The sequence below is a fragment of the Magnolia sinica genome, chromosome 14 (assembly GCF_029962835.1).
Source record: "Magnolia sinica isolate HGM2019 chromosome 14, MsV1, whole genome shotgun sequence".
NCBI classification, from domain to species: Eukaryota; Viridiplantae; Streptophyta; class Magnoliopsida; order Magnoliales; family Magnoliaceae; genus Magnolia; species Magnolia sinica.
In genome coordinates this window covers 12620160-12639098 of record NC_080586.1, presented here as the reverse complement: position 1 = coordinate 12639098, position 18939 = coordinate 12620160, and the positions used below count along the sequence as shown (strand labels likewise).

Below are 18939 nucleotides of genomic sequence, written 5' to 3'. Positions count from 1 at the left end.
ATTTGTGTTTTCCTCCATCTAAGTCTTCGTGACCTGATAAACAGGTTGGATGGCAAATAAATATCACGGTGGGCCCCAAAAAGGTTTCAACTTTGGGTGTCATGATCACAAGTGCTTCTTGAAGTGTTGTCCACTGGAGAGTTGGATCTGCGTAATTTCGGAATTATATAAAAATGATGGACAGTGTGGATAAACCCATACATCACGGTGGGCCCTGTACCGTGCTCGGGACAGGCTGGGGTAGTCCCCAATCCGCGTCCCCTCACACAACTCCCCAAATATATTTGCCGTCCGAAGATATCGTATAACCAGTTGGACCTTCTCTCTCTCTCTCTCTCTCTCCATGGCGATCCGTACATCCGATCTTCTGTCATCCGTACAACCCTCACGCCAATTCGATGAGGGGTCTCTGATCCGCTATGCACGAGCAAACGTCGAAGGATTCCCTTCCTCTCCTTCCAAATTCACAGTCTCTCAGGTCAGATTCCTTCAGTTCAATCCTCCCTTCTTTTTTTTTGTTTTGTAATTCCAGATATCTCTTCTTTTATAATGTAAAAATAATAATATATTCAGTTCGGGCATGGGCAATCGAATCCAACGTTTCTAATCGAAGTCGGTGATTCCGAAGGCGCGTCCGTCAGCCGCTACGTCTTGAGGAAGAAGCCTTCCGGGAAGTTGTTAGAATCCGCGCACGCCGTCGAAAGGGAATTTCAGGTGGAGTGGATTTTGATGCAATTTCTATGTAGTGTTGGGATTGCAATTTATGTGCTATAAGGGTGCGTTTGGATGCATTATTCGATTGGATTGCAATTGTTAGTATGAGGAAGTGAAAGTGGCTGAATTGCTACTTCGTTAGCTTTCTGAGCTCCAAATTGCTATTTGGGTATTTTCAGGTCCGAGCTGGACGGAATGTAACTGCAATTTAAGGGCTGCTTTCTCGTTATGAACGGGAGACGTTTGGATAGTTGATTTTCTCTTCACAATGTCCTCTTGACTAAGGAGAAGAATACTCACAATGCAACTCGCTTGCGTATCCAAATGCAGCCTTGGTGTTTGTCACTGCAGAGTTGTATATGTTTTTAAAAATGAATTGAGTATTGAAATGAACGAACAGTGTCATGCCCCAAAATGCGGATATAGAGTGTGCACCCTTAGACCTGAGTTACGGCACATGACTCGCACACGGAGTGTACTTAAATCAGTGAGTCCTCTGGTTTGATTAGAGGCATAGTACCATCTCTAATCTAGATTCTCATTAACATCCACCATCCACACTTAGAGAGGAAACATGTTGGGATCACTCACCTCAATCTTGGTTATGTGAATTTTGAGATGTCACCCCATTTTCCATCAATTGACAACTATCTAATTACATAGCTCAATTAGTTCATTGTTTACATTTATCTAGACCTTTACGATCAATTCACCTTGGGTAGATCAAATCCTAACTCAAGGCCGCACACACAGAGAATCCAACCGTAAGATTTGAAATCTCTTAAGATCTCACCCACAATATATGTAGATAGTTATCTTTCCATGTGAGGTCTACTTGATTTACTAAAGTGCTCTGACCATTCCAATGTCTCAAGATAATTAAGGATTATGATCATTTCATATGTTATAATTGAAATATCAAATTTCCAATTTAAATAAAAATTTCCAGCGAACTGTCGGTTAATCAAGGTCGATCGACGTTGTCATCGATCGATTGAGGTTCAATCGAAATCCACTTCGATCGATAGAGATTAATTTGAATTTTCAACTCAACTCTCTGTACACTTTTTATCCCCTTCGATCGATCGAACTACCCTGTCGATCGGTCGATATCTATTCGGATTTCAGACTTTGGTTGTTGGATACTTTTGGGCCACCTTCAATCGATCGATCAGACACCGCTGGACATAGTCTGGACGATCTGAATCTCACAACTTTGTGTTTCCTTATTTTTCTTGTTTTAAATGATCCATTGATCATAGGGGAAAAATCTGAACCATACATTGACTCCTAAAATCCCGTATTAGGGATGGGTCCATAGATTGTTTAGATCCAAACCATCCATGATCTTAACTTTTAGATCTAAGCATGTTATGTACGATGGCCCATCAAATGGTTAGATCCACCCACACTTTCTAAATATTAAGTTAAATCTGTCTCAGATTATGCATGCATGGTGAGGATCAAATCCGATCCTTTCAATCATCATCTTAAAATTGAAGGTGTAAAATAATATCTACAGTTAGATTTGATTGATGGAATCCAACCTATGGTCAGATTGATCTAGAAATTAGGAACATTGTATCGTTTGGCCCTCAGGATTAAATGTTCCGTATAAATCAAATTTAAGGCCCTTAAATAAGACCATACCGATTTCTACAAGAAATGACTGCAACCCAAACCTGGATTCCAAGTAATCTCTTCCTAAGATTTCTCTATGGACCAATGCAATGACCATGTGGTCTATCCACACCATCCATCGCATAGATCGGGTAAAAATAAAAGTAATATAATAAAAAAATTAAAAAACAAAAATTAGGGACCTACTATATCTAAACTCCCAAAACTCTCTCTCTCTCTCTCTCTCTAGGGTTTTCTCTCTTTTGGGTTTTCTACAAGAGAGAGTTCTATCCCAAATGCTTTTAAAGAGAAAGCCCTTTCCAGATACATCCTTCGGCAGCATGAGTCAATCCCTCGTTTTCTCTCTCAACTAATAGTGTTTCTACCAACCAAGTGACTTATTTTTTCGCATTCAAAAAATTAAATTTATAACCATTAATTATGATTTTAGAGTGTACCGAAATTTAGGGCTGTTACAGACAACACTTCAATTGGGATAGTCCATCTAAGGGGACTCTGATGCAGGCACATGTGATGACCTAACCCTAGATGCATGTATAATCAGGTTAAAGAATGTTCAAATAAATACACCAATTAACTAACTGTTTCCAATCAAATGGATTAGGTAAATCTCAACACAAAGATGGGGTCATTCTGTCAAGATCGTGCCCTTTAGCATAAAATCACATAAATAGTAAAAATGGAGGACTTAGGGATATGAGGATATCCCAGATTTAGCATAAGTCAATCCACGATCAAGTTTGGATCTGATTATACTGACTAATCATCCCTCTTTTCCATTCAAACTAGAAATCAGGTATCCAGAGAGGAACGAAAGGGATGAAGAATAAAGGGTACGAGATGAAGAAAGTGCAGGTCCTTTTATCGTCAAAAGAAAAGGAGGATGATTCTTACCTTTTCCTACACCTCGAAGATCTAGAAAGAAGGAAACCTGAAATTGAGGTAGAATCCTCAACACCCAAGGGCCAATCCTGAAACCTTAATATCTTCAATAAAGAGGAAGAAAGATACAAAATTTATTCATTCAATAATAATGAAAACAGGGTTTCTTACAACGTATATATAAGCCATGGAAAAAGTAAAAAGTGCACTAAAGCTCCTGAAAACAAGAAAAATAACAAAAACGATGCAAAAATAAAGAAAGTACAATAAAGCTCTTGAAACAAAAAAAAAAGAACAAAAATGCCTAAAACTAAAACACCCACGTGGTAGGGTGTGAAATCCGACTCATGGATCTATGGTCAGGGTGCAGTCATGTCGCTCTTGCACTTATAGCGCGTTAGAAAATGGGTCCGATGGACCCAACGTCCATCCACATCAACTCATTCGCTCCGGTATTCTGTCGACGACACCTCCTACTCTGGTACACTCTAAAGGGTGCACCATTGATGTCCGCATCAATTCTCCCCGGGTTGGAAGAATTTGCCACTAGTGAAAGTGAACTCCTATATCTCTCGAGCAAATTGGAGTCGATGCGCTGCAGCTCTGCCTCTGTGATCCAAGAGTTATCTGTAATGGGCCTGTTCCTCTATTTGACTAGGAATTTCTAGAAACCCCTGGAGCGAGTGGAAACCGCCTCGGAGTCCAAATTTTCCTCTATCTAGTCTCTTCTTGGTGCAGGTGGAAGAGAAGGTAAGATGGGTACAGGAAAATCAGGCTGTGGCCAAGGTCCATATATAGGAGGGGTCTGGGAAGAAACAAGGGAACCGGTTGATAGAGGTAATGGCTCGTGAAAGGGAACTAGATCTTCTATATTAAATGTGGAACCGATGCCCATGGTAGCAAGGATATCAACAATGTAAGCATTAGACCCCAACCTTTTTACAATTTTATGTGGGCCTATGCTACGGGCATGAAGCTTCTTCACGGATCTAGGTAGAAATCGATCAGACCTAATACGAACCATGACGTCATCTCCAAGTTGAAATTCTCTAAATCTCTTATGGGTGTTAGCAGAAAGTTTATAATGTTCATTACTTAAATTAATCTTCCTTTTGATCTCACTATGCAATGCATGTATATGCTGGGCGAATAACTCTCCTAACTCTAAAGGAGATTGTAGGGTAGCCATGGGGATCAAATCTATGGGGGCTCGGAGTCTAAGACCTGAAATAATTTCAAACGGGCTCATTCCTGTGGACCTGTTCACCGAAGAATTATACGTGAACTCTGCTGTGGGAAGAACAATATCCCAGGTCCTGTGGTAGTCTCTGACCAGACAACTTAACAAATTCCCGACAACTTAACAAATTCCCTAGGCTACAGTTCACTACCTCTGTTTGACCATCTGACTGGGGATGAGATGCTGAAGAAAACTGGAGCCTTGTACCCAAAAGATGCCAGAGAGTTTTCCAAAAATAACTAGTGGACCTAGTATCTCTGTCAAATACGATGGATCTAGGTACTCCATGGAGTCGCATAACCTCTTGAAAGAATAACTTAGTAACGTGGGAGGCATCTGAGGTCTTATAACAGGGTAGGAAATGGGCCATATTAGAAAATCGATCAACAACCACGAGTATGGAGTCATGCTTATGAATAGTCTTGGGAAGCCCAAGCACGAAGTCCATACTGACATCTTGCCATGGGGCATGTGGAGCTGTCAAATGAGTATATAAACCTATAATTTGCTTCTTTTGCTTCGCCAGTTAACATGTTCGACACTGCCCTACAATTTTAGCCACATCTCGCTAGAGATTAAGCCAATAGAAATGATCAGACACAAGGGCAACTGTTTTATCTCGACTAAAGTGACCTGCCATCCCTCCAGCATGCAGCTCCCAAACTAGAAAATCACGGAGGAATGTGCATGAGATACAGATCTTGTCCCCTCTAAAAAGATATCCATCTGTAAGGACGAAATCGACACTCCTCGAGGGCGGGTCACTAGACAATGATGCATTAATGATTCCAAAATCAAGACAGTTTGAGTACTCACCCTTGAGTTGCTCAAAGCCTGTAACTTCAATACTCATAGACTACAACGTCATGATTCGACGGCTAAGCACGTCAGCAACCTTATTCTCTTTTCCGGCCTTGTGCTTAAGTACAAACGTGTACTCTTGAAAAAATTGTGCCCACTTGGCATGCCTATGGCTCAACTTCTTTTGAGAGCTCAAATATTTCAAGGCTTCATGATCACAGAACAAGACGAATTCTTGCGGTAATAAATAATGCCGACAATGGCACAATGATTGCACAACCGCATAGAACTCCTTGTCATAAGTGGAGTAGCGTTGTTTAGCCTCGTTCAGCTTCTCACTGAAAAAGGCCACAGGATGTTCCTCTTGGCTTAACACTCCGCCTATGGCAATTCCTGACGCATCACATACTACCTCAAATGCTTTGGTATAGTCAAGTAGACGCATGACTGACAGTTCCGTTATCTTCTTCTTAATTTCTGAAAAAGCCCGTGCCGCGGCTTTAGTCCATTGAAACCCCCCTTTTCGTATGCAATCTGTGATGGGAGCCATAATTGAGCTAAATCTACGAATGAACCGCCGATAGAACACAGCTAAGCCGTGAAAGCTTCGCACGTCGTGTATAATACGCGGCTCAGGCCAATTGACAATGGTCTTGACTTTCTCAAGGTCTGCAGACATACCCTCTGACAATACCACGAACCCTAGGAAGATAACATGGGAGGTCAAGAAGGAACACTTCTTGAGGTTCGCATAGAGCTTTTTTGTGCGTAAGGTGTTACAGACCTGCCTCAAGTGTTCAATGTGCTGGCTAGGGGACGTACTATAAATGAGGATATCATCGAAGTACACAACTAAAAACTTGCCCATAAAGGGTCGAAGCCCCTGGGTCATCACCCTCATAAACGTACTTGGGGCATTGGTTAACCCAAAGGGTATAACTAGCCACTCGTACAACCCGTCCTTCGTCTTGAAGGCAGTTTTCCATTCATCTCTCAGGAGAACACGAATTTGGTGATAAGTACTCTTGAGGTCAATTTTTGAAAAGATAGTAGAGGTGGCCATTATGTCAAGCATGTCATCAAGCCTCGGGATGGGAAACCGATACTTGACGGTGATGTTGTTTATGGCTCTACTATCCACGTACATGCCTCATGTGCCATCTTTCTTGGGCATAAGAAGCGCGGGCACGGCGCACGGGCTCAGACTCTCACGAATGAATCCCTTTTAAAGCAATTCATCCACTTGCCTCTTCAACTCATCATGCTCGGTGGGGTTTATTTTGTAGTGAGGGAGGTTTGGTAGGGTTGCCACTGGGATGAGATCTATCATATGCTGAATGTCTCGCATCGATGGAAGCTCGTCTGGAAGGTCCTCAAGGAAGACATCCCGAAACTCCTGTAGAACTGGACAAGCCTCCTGGGTTATCCCTATAGCAACCTCAGGTGTACTTTTCCTAGCCAGTAGGCTGTACACCATAGTCCCCGCCTTGGTCTCTCTCTTAAACTCCTTAACATCTATGATGTGGAGAGACTTCGACTAAGGCGCCCTTTGACTCTTAGGACTGCCTAGGGACGCAACATCTTTCGCTCTTGTTGACGATTTGGGAAGGAGCGGGCTCAAGACAAGCTTATTTCCTTCATGCTTAAATACACAATTATTCGTACTCCCGAATATTGTGACATCTTTGTCATATAGCCATGGCCTTCCCAAGATGATATGACCAACGTCCATCGTGACCACATCACACTACAACTTATCCTTGTATGGTCCAAACTCAATCGGAACAAGGCATCGCTGGGTCACAGGGAGGGATGTTGCATTCACCTAAGAAACTCTGTATGGGTTGGGGTGAGGGACTGGCTTCAACCCCATGCGACTCAAAGTAACTGGGGAAGCTATATTCTCACAGCTCCCACTGTCTATGATCACTTTGCAACTCTTTTCTCCGCACGTGGTGTAAGTGTGGAAATGGTGGTTCTGCGCCAATCTTCTCTTTCCTTCATCTGGGTTAAGGCACACCTCACCACTGCAAGTGGGATAGTCTCCACGGTATCGTCCTCTGCATCACTAACCGGGTTAAGGGAGGGGATAATGATCTCCTCATCATTCTGGTCACCATCAACTTTATCTGCCACTTCTTCTTCTGTGGGGGTGTTCGGAAACAAAGACAATACGTCCACACTTATTTGAACACTTGGCAGTGATGTGACGCATGCCACCACAGCGGTAGCACTGCCTTGGCATCATGGGCCTAGTACTTGGTCCGGTCATATTATTACTTCGATTTCCATTGACTGTCTGAATACCAAGTTAAGCTCTGGGTTGAATTCCGACCTGGGGTCTCGCACCCTGCGGAGCTACTCTAGGCATAGTAGGTCGAAAATCAATCCCCCTCACATTGGATTTGTGCACACAGTGCTCCAGTTCCTGCACCACCTGGTAAGCATGTTTCAAATTGGTGACCACGTGAAGCGTGAGCTCCCGCTGAAGCTCAGTCCTGAAGCCTATACGGAAACGGGAGAGAATCATAACAGGGTTCTCATTTACATTGCACCTCATCATATATTCATCGAACTTGGTGATGTATTCTGTTACCGTCATAGATCCTTGGTGCAAAATGTGTCATTAATCCAACAGCCTCTCCCTATAAGAAGGGGAAACATACTTCTCTCACAACGACTCTTTCATCTCAATCCAAAAGAGAACTGACCCCTCTCTATATCGCTCACGGCGACGCTCCACATTTCCCTAAACCATCTCTAGGCGGATCAGGGCCCATAACTTGGGATTGATCGACAATCCCGGTGTTGGGGGTCGCCTGGGCTCCACCTACAATGGCGGTCGGAATTCCAGCCTCTGGACGAACAACTCTCTCCTTTAGACGCGTGAACTTACCATCCTGATGCACAAACTACTGTGCGATACCATCCCTCAAGGTTCGAAATTGTTGATCCATTCTCTTAGTTAGGCCCTCCATAACCTTGGCAAATTGATCGGAGTCCATGGTGTAATGGAGACCGAATCCACGACCAGTGAGCGTAGGCATACACCAGGAATGACAAGTGAATGGTCCTATATCTATGTGCGAGAAAGGATAAAAATGATGAAACCAATGCAATAAAACTACCCTATATAGCCTAGATCTATATGGGGACTCAACAAAACCTAGGAAAATGGGCTAACTAAACTCAATAAAATATGTCCCCTTTGCAGAGCCAGTCACGCGGGTCGAGCTGCATGGTTAACTCGCCAAGGGTGCACGGGGCGGCACGCCCCTGCCCGAGGTTCGGGGCGGAGCGCCTGAAACCTAAACGATTTTTAAAATTTTGGGTAAAGGGTTTCTACAGAAAATTTTCACTACAAAGACAGATTGACAATAGACTGACCTACGCTAAACCTTTTCTAATACCAAATTTGATGTAGGGACATGTGATGACCTAACCCTAGATGCATGTATAATCAGGTTAAAGAATGTTCAAATAAATACACCAATTAATTATCCCTTTCCAATCAAAGGGATTAGGTAAATCTCAACACAAAGATGAGGTCATTCTGTCAAGATCGTGCCCCTTAGCATAAAATCACATAAATAGTAAAAATGAAGGACTTAGGGATATGAGGATATCCCAGATCTAGCATAAGTCAATCCACGATCAAGTTTGGATCTGATTATACTGACTAATCATCCCTCTTTTCCGTTCAAACTAGAAATGGGGTATCCAAAGAGAAACGAAAGGGGTGAAGAATGAAATGTTCGAGATGAAGAAAGTACAGGTCCTTTTGTCGTCAAAAGAAAAGGAGGATGATTTTTACCTCTTCCTGCACCCCGAAGATCTATAAAGAAGGAAACCTGAAATTGGGGTAAAATCCTCAACACCCAAGGGCCAATCCTGAAACGCTAATCTCTTGAATAAAGAGGAAGAAAGATACGAATTTCTATTCATTCAATAATAATGAAAATAAGGTTTCTCACAATGTATATATAAACTATGGAAAAAGTAAAAAGTGCACTAAAACCCCTGAAAGCAATAAAAATAACAAAAAGATGAAAAAATAAAGAAAATGCAATAAAGCCCATGAAACAAGAAAATAGAACAAAAACTCCTAAAACTAAAACACCCGTGTGATAGGGTGTGAAATCCGTCTCGTAGATCTATAGTCAGGTTGTGGTTATGCTGCTCTTGCACTCATAACGCGTTAGAAAATGGGTTCGATGAACCCAACGTCCATCCACATCAACTCCTCCGCTCCGGTACTCTGTCGGTGATGCCTCTTCCTTTGGTACACTCTAAAGGGTGCACCACTGATGTCTGCATCAGACTCATCATGGATGGTCCATATTTCGATTATCGCACCAATCTAAAGATCAGGAAGTCACTTTTCTTCTCTGTAAGTCATTTAATATTGACCATTTTTAACAGTTTTTTCACTACCATTGCTTTGAAGGCGACTTTTCAAGGGGGATAGATCACTTGATTTGCATGTATATTTAATCATTTAACATATGCAATGTCCAGATAGATGAACAGTCCTGACTGATACTCCCATTTTTCTGGCTCTTCTGTATCATCTACAGTGAATGTAGAAGAAGGGACCTTGCGTGAGATACCATAAATTGGCTAGACTCGTATGTTTGTCTGGCACCATTTTAGAAATGGCAGTGACTCATCTCCTCACATGTGGCATTAATGTACTGCTAACCATACTATCCAACTCATAGGCCCCATTGTAGATTGAGCGTATTTCTAAATCACACTGGTAAAAAAATGCTAACCATCCAATTAATGGCTTCAAATGCATGGTTAAAAATAAAATAGTCAGTTGTTCAAATTCAAAGAGAAGAATCAGTTGGTTGATATCTTCTTCGTGAATTTTTTTGGGTTGTGCATAACAATTCGGATGGTCCGAATTGCTCTACAACTATGCCATGTGTGTTGTTGTAAAATCACTAATATTTTGTAAATGGTGCAAACATGATGTAGGAGTCTAGCTCAATTGACATGGCATCATTGGTCGACCAGGTCTGACTGGTAGTTTGACCAGTTTGGACCAGACTAAATTTAAAACAAGTTGACCCCCTGTCCAGTTTTAAAACATTGGTACAAAGCTCATGAGTATTGGGCAATCATAGCTTCCCATTGAATGCGAGCTTTGGAACCATCCTTTCCTCCTTAGAACTCTAATTGAATGGTAATGATAATTTAAAGGTTTGATTTTTAGCGTGGCCCATCCGTGTTGCTGGGCCACCAGTTGAACTTTGAACAGTCCAGGCACCATGCTTATATGCTATATATCTCCATTGATCCTCTTTGAGATTTGTATGTGATTTAGCATTTTTTCTGTGAATGTATTGTTTTCAAAGTGTCTATATGGGAATCATGAAGGGAGTTATGTGTAAGAAAAAAAATAAAATCGATGGACACATTTTGATATATTATTGATAAAAATGAAAAAAAAAAAAATAAAACAAAAAAGTCCAAAGGAGCAAAGCTCTAGTCCTGAACAATAAAACACAAATCACTGGATTCGATAGTAGAAACACATGACACACCAATAAAACTAGCCAAGCAGGCAGCCATTGGTCAGTAGGGACCTTTACTCTGATTTCCTGTCAATAATTAGGATGCATGTCCTTAGCGATCCATCAAAGTTGCGGACTGTTATTCAGTTGAGGGGGATGAAATCATTTGGAATCTTATGTGCAGAAGAGACCTCCAGGACTGGGAGATTGAAGAATATTTGGCTCTCCTTAGCCGCGTAAATATTTGCCAGCCAGATCAGAATAGCGAGGACACCCTAGTATGGAAACTAGACAAATCCAACACGTTTTCGGTAACGTCCTTATACTCTTCTATTGGCAGCGAATCCTCCACCAACTTTGAGAACTTAAAAGAGTGATTGTGGAAAACTAAAGTTCCTCCAAAGATTGCGGCCTTCGGATTGGTATGAAGAAGGTCCTGACAGTTGACAACTTGAGAAAAAGGGGTATGCCAATCTCAAATGTCTGCCTGTGCTGTACGGCAAACGAAGAATCTGTAGACCACCTGTTCATTCATTGCCCGCTCGTCAATCATATCTGGTCAGCAATTCTGTCCCTTTTGGCTTGTATTGGTCCTTTCCAGAATCTATTGATCGGCCGCTCAATGCCTGGCAAGGTGCTGAAGTAGGCAACAACAGAAAAGAGATTTGGAGAATGGCTCTTCTAGCTGTCTGGTGGTCCGAATGGGAAGAAAGGAATGGGAGGTGCTTCAGGGATACCTCTAACTCGGCGGAGTCCCTTCTTAAGAGGGTGATTTATCTGATAGTAGAATGGGCCTCTAATGGTGTTTTTCTTAAGGGGTGTAATTTTTCTTTTTCAGGCAAGTAGTCCTCCTGCTACCTCAGCGGGCTGACTCTCCCTGCTTTTGTAATCCTTTCTCATCTAAAATAGAACCGTTATCTTTCAAAAAAATAATAATTAGGATGCATCTTGATAAGCACCTAATTTGACCCCCTCATCCACTATCTCATTAGCTTCTCTCTTGACATGGGCAAACTTGATATTTTGTTTCTGCAAATCCATCTCGTCCACCAGGTCTACTACTCTCTCCACGGCCAGTTTCCAGACTTGTTCCACATGTTCGCATTTTTGGAGTCTCTCTATACTATTGCTGGGACTAAATTCAATGCACTCACTTTTTTTTTTTTTTTTACTGCTTGAAGTAAGGTCACAGCCGCTGTGTTATTGGAATCCCATCTTCCGATTGGGCTAGAAAATGAAACTAACATCAAACCATTCCAGTCGATATTTTGTTTTGAAGAAACCACCTGGGGGAGGTTTCCATCTGATCCAATTCGTAGCAACACTATTCTGCAAGTTAATCACGTCCTCCCAATTTGTGTTGGGATGGTATCGGATATACCCCTGAAACTGACATGTACCTTGGCCCAACTGACAGCGACTCTGAATATGTATTTCAACATCAATCCAATTTGAGCTTCTCTTTGTATGCTTCTCCCAAAGGACCACAAAGTTGTGGGGCCCACCATCTTCCACATCCAACGAGTGGGATTGCCCCAAGCATGAGATGACCAGCCCTCCATCAGATGGATCACTCTGCAGGCAACAACACCCAATCAAAAGAGTCCTGATTGGGTGCTGATTGATCCTGTGCAGTGGGGCCTACTCTGAAGCAAGTGAAAGGGCAATGGCCATGTGGATTTATTTTCTGTGGGATACACTGTACAGGGCCAATCAGAGAACACTGGAAAATATCTTCCCCTGTTTGCGTCTCAATTTTTGGCAAGGTTTGGAAAATCAATTATGTTACAGCTGTATCCACTGTTACCTAACCATATAGGTCACTCCCATTACATGTTATGGGGGTTGAACCGGTGGGTGTTAAAAAAAGGGCCGTAACAGCCTGTATCTGGTGTATCGATATCTTTATGCTCAGTGCGTAACAATGTGTCAACATTATGCTTATAATACCTATGCTATTAAAAAACGGTTACGTTTGACTGCAACAGCTGTTGCATAATGGTAATGGTGGCAACTGTTACAGGATACAGGGCCGTAACACCCAATTTGAAAAAAAAAGAAAAAAAAAAGATGGTCTGTAATTGGCCTCTAACAGCCATATGGAAGTTATGGGCCGATACCTTTTTTTTTTTTTTTTTTAAAAATAATAATAATAATAAATAATAAAAAATCTTTTTTTCTTCAAAAGAATTTCAACCATTACAGGGCCATAACGGCCTTTACATCCCTGACATAACAACCATGAGGCTTTCCATCATGGCCACCATTACTGTTCATAAATAGCATGATAAGACCCCATTTCTTCTCATCTTTTCCACTTATCACCTCTTTTCTCAACACAAAAAAATAAAAAATAAAAAGTGAGTTGTTGGGTGTTAGATTCAACCACCTTGCTGCCTATTTAGATCTTGAAAGTGAGGATTTGATTGTGAATTGAAGGCTTGAAGCATTTTCACCCCGTTTTGGGGAAAATTGAAAATTCGTTAAACCACCACATTTTTCCTTAGATTTTTTAAAATCATTTTCCTTTTTTTTTTTTGTTAAATTCAAATGTAATTGGGCCCAATCAACCAAATCATGCTTGATTTGTGTTCGATTGGGACCTATTTACTTGATTTTCACAAATCAAGGCTCTTAGGGAGATGAATCGTAACCTATGTTACCATTCATCAGATTTTTTTTCCCCTCTAATTTGTTGAGAGAAATTGTTGATCTAGCATAAAAAAAAGAAATTGTGGGGTGAATCACACGGATTTAACAAATTTTAGGTCATTTTCTGGCTGTCACTTTTCATCCAAAATTTTTAATTCTTTCTTAAAGCTTCTTGAGGGAAATGGTGCATATAAAATAGAGATATGCACCAGTGGGATGAAACCCAAGGATTCCACAAATTTTGGGCACTTTTTCATTCATTCAAGTACCCAAATCAGGCTGGCACTTCTTGTCCAGTTTTTTATTTTTCTTATGATTTCTTCAGGGAATTTGTTTCATGTAAATTAGATATATCATTAGCATTAATGGGATGAAACCCACAGATTTCACAAAGTTTGGGCCGTTTAATTTATCTGTTTATCATATATTATGCTTGTGAGTTGTTATTGTGGTTTGTGTCATCATGATTCATTTCTGGAATTACTATGTATTGATGTTAGAACATTACAAATTAGAATTTTAGTGTCAGTCGACTGGTTGGTACTCTACTTTAAACAGGTAGCCTGACAAACAACATCTTACCAACGAATGGCCCGTTACACCATCAAATACATGTCAAAAACCAAAAATAACTACATATTTGGTCTACTCCCTTTCTTTTAATTGATTTTTTTTCTTCTTTTGGCGATTTTTTTCTGACCAAGGAAGAAGTCCAGCCATTACAAAGGCTGTATGTATCAGCCTGGAAGCTGATACCAATACTCAAAAACTTGATTTTTGTTCATGGGCCCTAAACTTGGTATCACGTGATCAAAATATTTTTTCAACATTTTTCGTTCAATAGGTGAAAAATAGTTTTGCAGTCAGAAGTGTAATTGAGGGTATGTTTGGATGCACTATCAAAATGAATTGTGATTACTAGCTCTCATAATGTGGAAATAATTGTTGGGATTTGCACTGCGGAATCACACAGATATGGATTTAGGATAACAATCCAATAGCAACAAGCAAACACAAGAGAACACAAAGATTTAACGTGGAAAACCCTTTCGGGAAAAAACCACGGCACAAAGCGACAGAAATCCACTATGAAAGCATAAATTACAAAGAGAAAGGACTTACCCAATTCGAACAACCTCGAATCTCACCCTTGCTACACCCTTTGAAACCCTAGAACCCCTTCTAGAAACCCTTAGAATACCTTTAGAAAGCCTTAACCTGTTTTAGAATGGCCCTAGGAACTCCTATTTATAGATAAGGAAATCTTACTTTTGCACCGACTTGAAATAATCCGGAAACTGCTTCAAATTTAAGCAATCCGCGCACAAACTGTGTAACTTTCAGCTGGCCTAAGCAGAGCTTGGGCTAGCCGACCGACACTTCGGCTAGCCGAACTTGACCGTAGGCTGGCCAAACTTCCCGCAAATTTCAAAAGAATATGCTGATGGATTTTTAGTCGAACTATCTTGGGCTGGCCGAATTTCCTTGATGACATTAAGCTTTTTTGACAGATTTAAGACATCTATCAACAACAACCTCCACTATGTTTTCAATCTTCAAACGTGTAGCTTCTTAACCCATTCTCTTATCTATGTCTTGCATCATAACTCTATCAATGCTTCTGATGCACACTTCGTCTTCCTTTTACATCATCGCCAAGCTTAGAGAAGTCGCACAGAACTTGAACTTCTCTGTTGGAACGACCTTGATGATCATATCTTCCGGATTCACGCTGGTGTGAATCTTCTCCAATGTTACGCCTCCTTCCTCTTGCACCTATCAAATAACATGGACATCCAACTAATTGCTTCACCTGCTAGTACAAACGAGTAATCTGAAGTCGACTTCCTGGAATCCACACTGCCTGCGTAATCTGAATCCACATACCCTTCCAACTTTGTTCCTGTCTTCTTCAAAAGATAAGACGTAGTCTTCTTACCATCTCACTGTCACCCAATATTGCTTGCTGGGGTATTTGCTCACAACACCAATAGCCTATGAAATAACTAGTCTAATACAGACCATGGCATGCATTGCCAACTGCATTCGAATAAGGCTCATGAGACATATCCTGCTTTTCCTCATCTGTTTTGGGACATGTCCTGAGGAATATTTGAGGAGAGACGCATATGGAACGCTCACCGGCTTTGCCTGGTCCATCACATACTTGATCAATACCTACACAAGGTATTCTACATGTGATTACCAAAACCTGCTTCTCTTCCAGTCTCTATAAATATCATCGCCAAGAACCTTCTTTGCAGCCCCCCGATCCTTCATCTTGAATGTCCCACTTAACCAAGTCTTTAGTATATTGATTTCAGACATGTCATGATTGGCGATGTACATGTCATCAACATACAATTCCTGACTCACCATGAAGGAATCAAATTTTATACCACTGTCTCGGCGACAAGTCGTACCATGACCTCCTGCAAACTCTTTTTCTCAGCTCCTTTGACTTCGAACCGCTCTGGTTGCTTCATGTAAATCTGTTTTTCCAATTTCCCATATAGAAGTGCAGACTCCATATCCATCCTTTCCAGCTCGAGATCGCATTGGCTAACCAATGCCAATCACGGATCTAATAGACACTTGTTATACCATCGGCACGAATATCTCTGAGAAGCAAATCCCTTTTCTCCAAGCATAACCCTTCACTACCAACCTCGTTCTGTATTTATGTTGTATCCTCCTGAAGATTCACCTGCATTCAACCACTATCTAGCCCACTGGAAGCTCCACCAACTCCCATGTGTCGATCTGGTACAACGAATCCATCACATCGTCCATAGTCACCTTCTACTTCTCAGCACCAGACTCACCTAGAGCCATCTGAATAGAAGACAGATCCCCCTCATCTGCAGCGAGAGCATATGCGATATTGGAGTTGTCCATGTACCTCACCGATATCTTGCGATCATGCTATATGATTTTTCTCACAGGTGATTGCTTCACCTGCTCCGTATCTCTGTCTGCGCATCACAACCTTCATGCCCTGCCCGCTCATGTGGCCATGCCCAGCATGCCACACGTGCAGAGGTGGAATCCACTACAGCCACTGCAGCTCCACCTTTTGAAGTGCTCCCAATCAACCTGTAACAATTACCAAGTCATTGCGCTTTCATGATTTCCCGTACCCCCTTAGATACTTTAAAAGCACCATTAATACCTGTGAACTTGTAGCCTATTGCCACAAGTACACCAAGAGAAATCAGATTCTTCTTCAAATCAGGAATGTGCCTTACATCAGTCAGGGTACACTCTGTCCCATCAAACATCTTGATGCGCACCGTATCAACAATTACAACATTACAGGCAATGTCATTGCCCATAAACACCTGTCTACCATCGCACTCTCTGTAACTAGTGAACCAACTCCGATGAGGAGTCATGTGAAAAGAAGCCCCTGTGTCTAGCATCCACTCGTCCTTATGATCATCGTAAAAATATCTGATCGTAGACACAGACAAAACATCACCATCACATCCACTCGATTCATCTGACGTGGCAGCGTTGGCCTCCCTGTACGAAGCCTCAGATTCTTCTCTCTTAGATTTAGGATTTGTACAATCCTTCTTCACATGTCCTTTCATCCCACAGTTTCAGCACTTTATCTTACCTTTGCCCTTGCCCTTGGATTTGGATTTAGAACTTGAAGATCTTGTACCTTGTTAAGAATTTTTGTCCCTCATAAACAGTGCATCAGAAGATGTCCCCATGTCGTCGTTAAGCTTTCTCATGGTCTTTCCTTGAAGGGCTAAGATAACGGTATCGACACTCAGGGTTTTATTTGTGGTGCACATTGTGTCCTTAAATGACTTATATAACACCGGAAGAGAATTCAACAACATACATGCTTATTCTTCATCTTTCATCACTTCTTCCATATCCAACAATTTGCAAACCAATTTATTAAAGTTGCTGATGTGAGCCTCCAAATCTCTACCCTCTGTTATTTTGAAGTTATATCACTGACGCTTTAAGTGTAGGCGATTTTCAGAAGATTTTTTCGCGTAGACATCCTCTAACTTCGCCCATAACTTAGCTGCAGTTTTCTCCCTCATGACATTATAGAGAACCTTATCTGTGAGACATAAACGGATCGAGGATAGGGCTTTCTTATCAAAAGTATTCCAATCATCATCAGTCATAGTAGACTTTCACTCCTCAAGAGCACTATCTTCGCCTTGCTTGATTAAGGAACTGATCATCTTGATCTTCCATAACTAAAAGTTATTTTTCCCTGAGTACTTCTCAATATCATACCTAGTGCTTACCATTATTGCTTATCCCTTAGATTCAGATCTGTGCCCCAACGATTGCTTTGATACCACTTGTTGGGATTTACACTGCGGAATCACACAGATATGGATCTAGGATAGCAATCTAATAGCACCAAGCAAACACAAGAGAACACAAAGATTTAACGTGGAAAACCCTTTCGAGAAAAAACCACGGCACAAAGGGGCAAAAATCCACTATGAAAGCATAAATTACAAAGAGAAAGGACTTACCGATTCGAACAACCTCGAATCTCACCCTTGCTACACCCTTTGAAACCCTAGAACCCCTTCTAGAAACTCTTAGAATACCTTTAGAAAGCCTTAACCTATTTTAGAATGGCCCTAGGAACTCCTATTTATAAATTAGGAAATCTTACTTTCGCACCGACTTGGAATAGTCCAGAAACCGTCTCAAATTTATGCAGTCCGCGCACAAACTGCGTAACCTTTGGTTGGCCTAGGCAAAGCTTGGGCTAGCCAACTAACACTTCGGCTAGCCGAACTTTTTATTTATTTATTTATTTTTATTTTTTATAACACACCCCCACACACTCACGACGTAGTGGGCTTTCACCACCTATGGATACTCGAACCCTTGACCGGGTGTTGAAACTCCCGAGAGTCTACCACCCGAGCAAGAGCACCTTAGACTGGCCGAACTTCTCGCAAATTCCAAAAGAATATGCTGCTGGATTTTCAGTCGCACTATCTTGGGCTGGCCAAATTTCCTTGATGACAACAATAATCAGATTGCAATTTCCTTCCTTAGCATCCATAATGAGGATCTGGGCTCCAAATTGAAATTGTGTTACTTCCTAGTTGTACTTTAAAGAAATGTAATCGCAATATGAGGGCTCATTAAATCTTGTCATATCCTCTCTCTTTTTTTTCTTTTTCTTTTTTTTTTTTTTTTAATTTAAAATTATTATTATTTTTTTAATTTTCAAACACACACAAGCACTCACGCCCCACACACTCGCACCATAAGGGATGCTCGAACCTGTGACCTCGTGTTGAAACTCTTTTCATATCCTCTTGATTAAACTGATTGTTCACAATTCAGTTCACTTGTGCATTCAAATGCATCTTGCATGTCTTCACAAGATCAGTATTCGCCTGTAAATTACTAAATGATTTTTTAATCTGCATGCACATCAGTAATCGAATTTTTGTTCTCTCAGTTACCTTTTAGCCTGTTTTG

General features: G+C 41.3%; 1 protein-coding gene across 2 annotated transcripts in view; it reads left to right on the top strand.

Annotated features, from left to right (window-relative positions):
- The first annotated feature begins 302 nt into the window (after positions 1-302).
- Positions 303-18939, top strand: part of LOC131224781 (probable acyl-CoA dehydrogenase IBR3) — a 41238-nt gene continuing 22601 nt past the window's right edge. Inside the window, exons 1-2 of one of the 2 annotated variants that reach the window (XM_058220147.1) lie at positions 303-478; positions 574-714. In XM_058220147.1, the coding sequence (XP_058076130.1) occupies positions 344-478; positions 574-714 (276 nt within the window). In that variant the 5' untranslated portion in view covers positions 303-343. The remainder of the gene's footprint in view (positions 479-573; positions 715-18939) is intronic. The other variant, XM_058220146.1, reaches the window with a different exon arrangement.